At 41.6% G+C, this 9,296-nt stretch overlaps 1 protein-coding gene across 3 annotated transcripts; it reads right to left on the minus strand.

Moving 5' to 3' along the window:
- Nucleotides 1-55: 55 nt before the first annotated feature.
- On the minus strand, nucleotides 56-8,726 carry DDX55 (DEAD-box helicase 55). 3 transcript variants are annotated; one of them, XM_076352512.1, is made up of 14 exons: nucleotides 8,609-8,726; nucleotides 8,222-8,272; nucleotides 8,047-8,133; nucleotides 7,351-7,442; nucleotides 7,175-7,237; nucleotides 6,295-6,444; nucleotides 5,628-5,817; nucleotides 4,976-5,058; nucleotides 4,452-4,583; nucleotides 3,285-3,377; nucleotides 2,485-2,599; nucleotides 1,605-1,773; nucleotides 932-1,224; nucleotides 56-429 (listed from the first exon to the last, which is right to left on the minus strand). In XM_076352512.1, exons 1-14 carry the CDS (start codon nucleotides 8,714-8,716, stop codon nucleotides 262-264), a joined length of 1,794 nt encoding a protein of 597 aa, XP_076208627.1. In that variant the 5' UTR covers nucleotides 8,717-8,726; the 3' UTR covers nucleotides 56-261. The 3 variants fall into 3 exon arrangements, with proteins under 3 accessions (XP_076208627.1, XP_076208628.1, XP_076208629.1); XM_076352513.1 differs by lacking the exon at nucleotides 6,295-6,444; XM_076352514.1 differs by lacking the exons at nucleotides 6,295-6,444; nucleotides 7,175-7,237.
- Nucleotides 8,727-9,296: the final 570 nt, after the last annotated feature.

Below are 9,296 nucleotides of genomic sequence, written 5' to 3' on the forward strand. Positions count from 1 at the left end.
CTGTGGTACGTACCTGAAAAAAACAAAATGAAAAAATGCACAAGGCTGCTAATGGAAATCTGCAGCTCCTGCCACGCCATACAAGAGCAGTGCTTTTAGCTTTGTTCTTAACTGCAGGCTCGTTGGTGTGTCTTTATGGATGCCAGGTCTCTTTACAAAGAAATTAGATCAATTCTGTTCTCTGCATCATTATTTTGTTAGAAAAATACAGTTTTATTGAAATAGGCAGTATTTTAATGTAAAATGTGGTTAGAATAGCCATCAACCTTCAGACTCTAAGTCAGCAACAGATTCTGCTTTGAGTCTACTCTGGCTGCCTGTTAGTCTCTTCTCAAACTCTTCTTCACTAATTTTTCCTTTTTTCAGTCTTTTCAAGAGTCTTGTGTCATTCAGCAACTCTTCCATATCCTCATCTTCAATATCAGAGCCCTGTTGACAGTTGAAAAGTAACAAATAAAACACACCAAAAGGCTTTCATTCTATACAGCTGAACACAACAGAAGCTTACAACTCGGATTTTGCTAGGAGTTTCCAAGCAGGAAATAATACTCAATTTCTACCTAGGAAACTATCTAACTCCAAGTTACACTTGTTGAGCATTGAAAAAAGCAAAGAGAAAAAAAAAAATTTAAAAAATCAAGTACTGTCCACCATCCTGCCATACATACTACTGCACTTGTGAGAAATAAAAATCTATGCTACCTATGCCGGCAGCATTATTGACTAGCATCAGAGTGCTGAGAAGTTGTTTTAGTGTTTGGCTTTAAAAAGCTTCTCTATAATTTTTTAAGCTTTGCCTGTCAGGGTCCTAAAAAGTTAATTTACAGTCGTCAATTCCATCAAACTGAAATCCCCTGGCTCTCTGCCATTTGAAAGTATGTACCTATGCTACAGTAATCACATGCAGTTTAATAGAACGGGCAGAATTTACCTCTTCACGCCTCCTTTTAGCTGTTACTTTCTTTTTCTTCTCCCTCTTGGCTTTCTGCTTTGACCAGGCTTTGTTCTTTATGAATTTCTTTTTCCCTCCATTTTCCTGCCTTTCTTTTCTTTGTTGTTCTAGTTGCTTTTGTCTCTGTTTCTCTCTATTTTTATCCTTAAATGAAATGGAGTCTGTATTAACAGTGACTGGAGTAAAGTCTGGAAAACATTTTCCTCTTAGCTCAGGCATCTTTGGCATTTTTAACAATGCAAAACCTTTGGCAAGGCTAGCAAAATCCAGATCTGTTAAAATAAAGATTATAAAGTCAGTTTCCTGCTGGATAAAAAGTTAATTTATCTTAGCAAGTCACAGAAAAGAACATTATCTTATTGTATTGTTTTCATTCTGTACTTAATACTAATAACAATACTAAGTCATTTTTATTTATGCTTGTGTCAGTTTTGGTCAAACTTGCTCATTAAATGTTTTCTCTTGAAAATTATGAGAAACAAGTTGCTTGAAAAAACTAGGAGTTTTGTCAGAATCTGATGTGGCAGAAAGTAACTTTGAGAACAGGAATCAGTAGCTGAAGCTTGTGGACAGTAACACTATGTTTTTTGCCAAACCAAATACTGTCTTCCGAAAGGAACAGTAAAAGATACCAGCCCCTGCTGGGAATTACCTTTTATTCGGAAGATCAGGTTACATTCATGTTTGGCATAAGCCTGGACGTAAGACACAAATGCTTTCATCCCTTTCTCAAACACTGCCCTGTCAGCTAGGGCCATAGACTTCAGTTTTGGAAGAAGATCTAACACGTTTGTCTGCGGTTTCATTTCCTGCATGGGACACTGAAAACCAGAAGAGAAATACAAAACCAAAGGAAAAGTTCAGCCGAATGATTTAAAATGCACTGTGAAACTTCAGACACACACTTCTTCCCCAGTTAATCTTCGGTCAGCTTTGAGCCCCTTTCCCCCTTCTACTTGGTCGCTTCAACGCACTAGTTCACCATTCAGCCCCACACAGTTCTCCCAGCCCAGCGGAAGAGTTCGCACACTGCAGCTCGAGAGAGGCAACATCTTCATCTCGTGCCTTATCAAGCTACGTTCTCGTTAGCAGGCCTCTAGAGAATTTATACAATTAATCCCACAAATGCAGGGCCAGGCACGGGAAATTATCAGAGTTAAAAATAAAGAGCACAGAGGGTGCAGCGTATAAACGTGGTGGCAGGGTTGGGGGTAGGAGTGTGAGCCAGCGCTGCCCTTCTGGAAATGCTCGATCTACACACCCTTAGAATGAAAAGCCTTTCCTTACTCAATGCATCACGTATTCCTATTACAAAAGCAGTAGATGATAACACAGGGAGCAATCGTGTTCTAACAGGTAGTTGCATTTGGTGATGAATAAGCAGCTCTTGTCTTTTTTAAATTGTGCACCTCTGCTAAAACATGGCCTATGCATATAACCTTAAGTTCTACAAATTGTGATTTCAGAACTCCCATCAGTAAGCCTGTCCCCTTGCTCTTTCCTGCTTTGGGGTAGAATAAAAATCTACTAACCTTTTGGTTGATTGAGAGAAAGTTAATGTAAGATTCTTCCATGGGAAGCAAAAACACAAGTGCACTGCCTACATTGCCGATCCGTGCTGTTCGACCACACCGATGCACAAAGGCACTGAAACAACACAACGCAGAGCCAACTTAACAGGAGATGCTCAGTCTGATTTTAAAGAATTAGACAGCAAAAGCACAAATCTTGTGGAATGGAAAATATAGCGTGCTATATGCTTTTGAATTAAACCAACAGGAATTAGTAAAATGCAATACAAGAGACGTGTAGCAGTCCCACTCAGTTGTTAGGACTATATGCTAAAGCAAGGGGTATCTGTTTTGGGGGTGAAGTTTAAGCAAGTTGTCGGGAGAGTTATGACAATGGAAGTTAAAATACATGGAAAAGCGCCTTTCCTGTGAGCTTTCAATGTACCACTCCTTGAAGAGCTCTGTCCCCGCCCTCATCTCTGTTCTCATTCACCCTAACGTCTCACCTCTCGGTTATTTCTTTGATATTCTCATACTAAGCCTTACACCAGAGTGCCCCTTCACACAAATGTAAGTGGCAACCACCCATTTGACTTACGCACACACAACACAAAGTCATTTCAATTCACAGCAGTTACAACAAAAATGGCAGTGTTTCAACCTCCCTTGTTCACGCATTGTTTTGTGTGTTGTTCACTCAGACTAACTTCCAGGCAGAGATTAAAGGCGTTTTCCGCAGTTGTGTCTTCCCAATTTACATCTGAACAGTACAGTAACATGACCACAAGTAGAGTAAAGGTTCTTAAGATCTGAAGTTGTACCTTGCGCTGCTAGGTGGGTCATACTGTAAAACCCAGTGTACTTCTGGAATGTCTATGCCACGAGCCATCACATCAGTGCAAACTAAAATGCCACTAGGAAGAAGAAAAAGCGTGTTTTCATTAAACTGCCACTTGAGAAGAGCCAGTCTCCCCCCAGCTGTGTATTCTGCATCTACCTTGGAGAAGGAGGAACAAAACGTTTCAAACCATTTGTTTTTTGAAAAGAGACCAAATATTATAAGGTAGTTGCAGCTTTCACCAACTAAAATTCTACATAACATTACGAAAAGGAATGTGATTTATATTACAGCCAACATATCACTAAGAAAAAAAATCAATTCCCTATTACAAGTTCTATTTTTAAATCACCATTGCATCTGCCACAGCTGGATGTAATGCTATAAACGTTCTAACAAAAGACTTGAGACTGACAATTTTAGCATGCTGTTTTAAACAGTTGTTCTTCCAGTCTGGTGGTAATTATTTTTCTTATAATATAAAAATGCTAAAACCCAGGTCCCATGCAATAAAAAAATGACAGCTAACGAGGCAAGAGTCTCTTAACAACATCCTGCAAAGCTGACGAAGAATACTTTTCTGCAGGTAAATGACAGCATCGTGTTGCCATATTCTTGTTCACGTACTAATGAAATAGTATCCTGCGTTTCCACTCTGGTTACCAATCAGGAAAAGGTTATTTTCACCACCAGTTCCCTACCGACGGTATGTTTATACAGGAAGGCTAATGTGTGGTTGTAGCATGTGACAGTGCAGCGTGTCCAGTTAAAATAGTAGCACAGACAGCAGCAGTAATGATGGGCTTCATAGTGCGTGTGTTTGGCCAGCAAGCACCGCAAACTTTAGAGGGTCCTGGGCTGCAGGATATCCTAAATCCACGTCCCTGCACCTGCCATGCTGCCACACGGATTATCTAAATTAGGCTGGACAAGCTCCAGTCACATTTTCACTTTGTTTGTGATCATACTTTGAGTACCTAAGCATAGTTTGGGTTATTATAAATACACTCGGAAGCAGCGAGTAGCATCCTTCTCCTCAGCGCAACGCCACTCTTCCGCACTCAAGTGGCAGAATAATATTGTCAGACAAAACTACGTATCCCTTACTATTTTTACTTTTGGCTGGCTTAGCCTATGGATACGGTCTTACCCTGGGAGCTTCCGAAACTCAGTAAAAATCTTGTTACGCTTGTCCTTCATTTTCCCATGAATGCTCATTATTTTCACTTGTTTAATTAAGGATTCCAAAGCCTTCCCATAGTATTCCACACAGGCACACGTGCTGTTGTGATAAAGACATAAAAGCGAAAGATTATGCTTAATTTTTAATCTGGATTAGACAGTCAAGCTAGAGTGGCCTGAGACCTTTCAAAAATATACACCATTGCCTATTTTTACTTAAAATACACACGTCATTTTTATAATTAACATATAATAATCTATAATGCCTTACTTCAAAAATGCACATAAAATGTATGTTTTGCTTAATAAAGTTCAACGCAATCCTGACATGAAGCAATGATCAATCTCTTTTTATGCACCATATGCTACAAAAAAGCTATTAAAATGAATCACTTTTAAAATAGTCGTACCCTTGTCAACACAGGGCACGGTTTTGGAATATAAGTAATAAAACACCGCACTATTTTCCCAATGAAACCCAAACGGAACTACCTGAAAAAGACTAGATGTTTCTCCTGTTTGTGCTGTCGAAGAAAATGCACCAACTGATTAAATTTTTCATCTGCTTTGCATATCTACACAAGGCAAAAGAAAAAAAAAAGGTAAGAAAATGGACTTGACACAAAGCGATCTGCCAGTTTCCTCCATTCATTGTGCACCGATAGACGCCTAAAGTCATAATTTGTTAATACTGATCATTTGTACCACAGTTCATCGTGTGGAATATTACTCTTTTATGCATCTTGTTTTAAGTTAAACTCCCAGTCTTCTCGTCCCCAGCCACAATACCTCTCCCACATCAGTATCTCAGGTTTCCCTCAGCCACTTCTCTGAAACTGCCGAGGTCTCATCCCATACCCGTTCACTATAAGCAGGTCAAGGAGCCACAGCACTGCAGCTAGTTTAGGGTTACAACTACTCCTGGCCAGCCAGACAAAACTCACAGAGCAGGAAACAACGGGGTTGCTAATTTAGATCTTTCTCCTTAGTTTGGTTACTGATCTTTGGAGAACCTGCAAAAGCTTCATGTCTTCTGGTTCCTCTATTAATGTGATCATAACTGGCCAAGATTTAAAAACGTATTGATGGAACAGGGAAAAAGGAGAGGGAACAAGAAACTATCGCGAAGCACAGAGGTTTGCACCATATAATAGTTCTCCAGACGCGTTGGAGTTTTCTGTGTGTTGCTTGCTGCCACTCCCTTCTCTTTCACCGAGATGCGGACAGGATTCCGGAGACCTGCTCTCACCAGGTTCTCCACCTCTTGAGTTTGAGTTGCTGAGAACAGACCTGTCCGTCTCTGCTTGGGCAAAAAGTCCAGAATGGCGTTTAAACTGCAAGTAAGCACACGTAAAACATAACTGTCCCAAGACTTCCCGCGGAAAGCAGCTTAATCATTGGAAGTAAGAGTTTATAAACGAAGTAGCTTTTATTACAGAGTGTCAAGTATATAGCATCTTCTATTGAGCTAATTAACTTAACTTTAAGAGAAAAGGGACACCAAAGCTTATTTGTTAAAGTGTTTTAAGCCATTCCAGTGTGTAAATGATAATTAATCAAGCATTAATACAGCATGTGCTAACATACGTTAAAAAAAAAAAGGAATTGTAAACTCTGTATTCATCAAGGATCCACTTTTCCTGATTCTCTTCCCCTCTTAGCAACTGCTTTATATAGTCTACAGAGCAAAGAGAGGTAAAAGACCAAAACAGAACAAATCTAACTTTAGAGGTCATTGTAGGCCACGCATCAATCATATATGAACTCATTTAAAACTTCACAAGTATTACTAGAATTTATTACTTAAATACCTTGCTTCAAAGCCCATATCTAGAAGTCTGTCTGCTTCATCTAATACCAACACATCAAGAGACTTCACACAACCTGCTAGATCCAGCCCATCTGCTCTTCTTCTGAATAGATCCTCCAAGCGGCCTGGTGTAGCTACAATGATGTTCCCGCTGTTTGTGAACAAGACACACAGCAATTTTGTAACTGTGCAAGGTAAGGACCTTGGGGGAGCTGCTAACGTAATTATCACAGCACAAACCTGCACTCAAGTTGACTGCATTCTCCAATAAAGCAATTTCATTTTGTCACTTCTAACTGTACTCATATTTCAGTGCCTTTCAGACACTATGTCGATGGGAGAAAAAACGCTCAGGTGAAAGCACGCCATTTGTGGCAATAAAAGTTTAGAGTATAATCAGCAACTATGGAAAGCAACTATCAGCTGGGAGAAACGTTTGGTACCTCCGTGCAAAAGCCAGTGGCAAATATGATTGCTTCAAAACTCATCATCGGTATCAGCACCAACAGTGTCAGAAAATGGTTCATCAGCACAGTCTCAATCGCACTAGAACCTACTGCTAGTACAACGTTTACAAGAAAGAAGGAACTGAAATATTCAGTGAAGACAGTTTTCAGCTCACCATGCTGCACACTGTTCTTCACTCAAACAGCACGTAAACGGTACTGATTTCACATATGATCCTTTCCTTTTGTCTCATTACGGTGTATCTCACTCAAGGAGAAGAATCCACAATTTCCTCAGCATACGCCCTAACATACTCATGCAGTACCATCAAATTTTAGCACCAGCAGGACCAAAGCCCTAATTTGAAAACCCTAAGGACAAGGAGAAAACCACAGCTGCGAGGCACCGATAAGAATTATCGACAATCAACTCACCCGTGTTCTTTAAACTTTTCAACATCTTCCATGGGATTCCTACCACCAATTAAAAGAATCTGACTAAAACAATAAACCAGAAAGATTTAGGTCATTTTTAAGTTTTGCTAGTTTACGAATGACAGAATTCCAGCGAAAAAGGAACTGTGGTTACGACAAGCCTGAAGTCCACTCACCTAAACCTGGGGAAGTGTTTTGTGAAATGTGATAGCACCTCATCAATTTGAATAGCTAATTCTCTCGTTGGTGTGATAATTATAGCTCCAACCTGCACATGAAAAACAAAAGGATTTTATGGAAAATAACAGACTAGAAGAAAGGTTTGGGCAAAATTCTCCCTTACAAGCTAAGTGAATATGAGCCACGTTTATGATCCTAGTTTTAGACAAAACATTTCCACAGAAATACAATGAAGTATACAAAATAACAGAAAATATCTATGAAAGAGGTATTATACCAATGTGCAAAATACCTCTGCTCAAAAGGCACTATCTAATAATCATATTTAATAGCAAATGAGAGTGCAAGTTCTCCGTACGCTAAAATGTATTCAAAGTCAATGGATGCTAAAAAACTTACAAAGACTCTTGTTTGCAGTACGTCATCATATTTGATATTTTAAGACACTTTTCTAACAGCTCAGAACCCTGTTTTGATCGTGCCAAATAAAAAGCTGTACCTAAGTGCAAAGAAAGCACCCCAATATTTATTTTCAAGTTTTAAAGAGCTTATCATTACTGCTATACCAAAGAGCTGAGCACACAGTCACTTTATGTGCATGCAATTTTCCTTATCGGTACTTTTCCTGAAGTCGTCAAATCCCATTGGCGCATCATAAAAAACATACTCAGAACTGAATAACTTAATCTTACCTGCATTTTCTTTAATTTTTCTTCCCGTCTGAGAAGAATTTCCAGTATGGGAATTACAAACGCTAAGGTTTTGCCACTGCCCGTTACCTGTGAGGAGGGAAACCGAGTCAGCCCTCCCTCAGCTCCAAAGACAAACCAAGAAAAGCAACGAACTCGACCAGGAGAAAGCACTCACCGCTTCCGCGGCAACATCTTTGTTATTCATGAAGAGTGGAATGGTCGCAGACTAGAAAAAGAGAAACATCAGACGAACAGTTGAATTGGCTATGGTGGAAGTAAATCTCACAGAGGCTAAACCCCACAAGAGACACCAGAGCGCTCTGTAAGCGTTACCTAAGCCGAGCCCTTGGCTTTCCCGTCACTGGCTGCCACAGAATCCAGCGACTGCTCTGACCTGCGGCCTCGGGGCTGTGACCGATCCCGCCCGCGCAGCTCGTCCCCTGACCGGCACGGGCTGGCCCAGGCGCTGCCGACACCGCCCGCACCCCGCTTCCTCAGGCCCTGCCCCCTCCTTCCCCGGGACAGCCGCGGGCCTGGGGCCGGCGGGGAGCGCCCCCCTCACCTGCACCGGGGTCATGCGGGCGAAGCCGAGCTCCCGCAGCGCCTGCAGCACGCCCGGACTCAGCGCCACAGGCAGCGACTCCCAGCTCCCCTCGGTCACCGCCTCCATCTTTGACGGGCGCCTCGGCCGTCTCCGCCGCCCGGCCTCGCCCCCCCCCCCGCGCGGCCCCGCGGTCCGGCCTCGGCAGGGCCCCGCGGAAACACGCGCCGCAGCACCTTGGTTCCGCCTCCTCCGGCCAGACCCCGCGGGTTTTCGCCTCCCCTGTGAGAAAACTCGGCGGTAAAACCCCGCTTTGGATGCGGCGGGAGGAAAATCGTATTTTTACCATAGTAAGTACTTCTGCGGGTCAAACAGAAGCGCTGTGACACCCAACCGCCCGGAATCGAGCAGCAAAGCTGCAGGTCGAGAGTAGCCTGCAATTTCTTCTACCTGCCCACAAAGTGGGATGGCGTTTGGGTGAATTCCTGACAGCCTAACAGATACTTTATGAAAAAGCTTCGAGTGTTAAATTGTACTTCCTTAAAGCATCAAAGGAAAAAAAAAAATAGAAAGTTCCTTTTTTTTTTTTTTAAAGAATTTGTTTATTTATCGAACCTGGGTCATATTTAGATTCACAAGCAATTTTTAAATGTACATCTTAGAATTCAATTTTAAGTGTTTTACACAAAAATATTGGCACACAACAGTC

This window comes from Aptenodytes patagonicus, chromosome 15 (genome assembly GCF_965638725.1).
Source record: "Aptenodytes patagonicus chromosome 15, bAptPat1.pri.cur, whole genome shotgun sequence".
NCBI classification, from domain to species: Eukaryota; Metazoa; Chordata; class Aves; order Sphenisciformes; family Spheniscidae; genus Aptenodytes; species Aptenodytes patagonicus.

Excerpts from the sequence above, each read along its gene's own strand:
- DDX55 (XM_076352512.1), bottom strand. The coding sequence starts at position 8,716 with ATGGAGGCGGTGACCGAGGGGAGCTGGGAGTCGCTGCCTGTGGCGCTG. Across the intron at positions 7,443-8,046 it reads AAAAATTAAAGAAAATGCAG|GTTGGAGCTATAATTATCAC; the intron begins GTAAGATTAAGT and ends TTTCATGTGCAG. Across the intron at positions 7,238-7,350 it reads AAACACTTCCCCAGGTTTAG|TCAGATTCTTTTAATTGGTG; the intron begins GTGAGTGGACTT and ends TTATTGTTTTAG.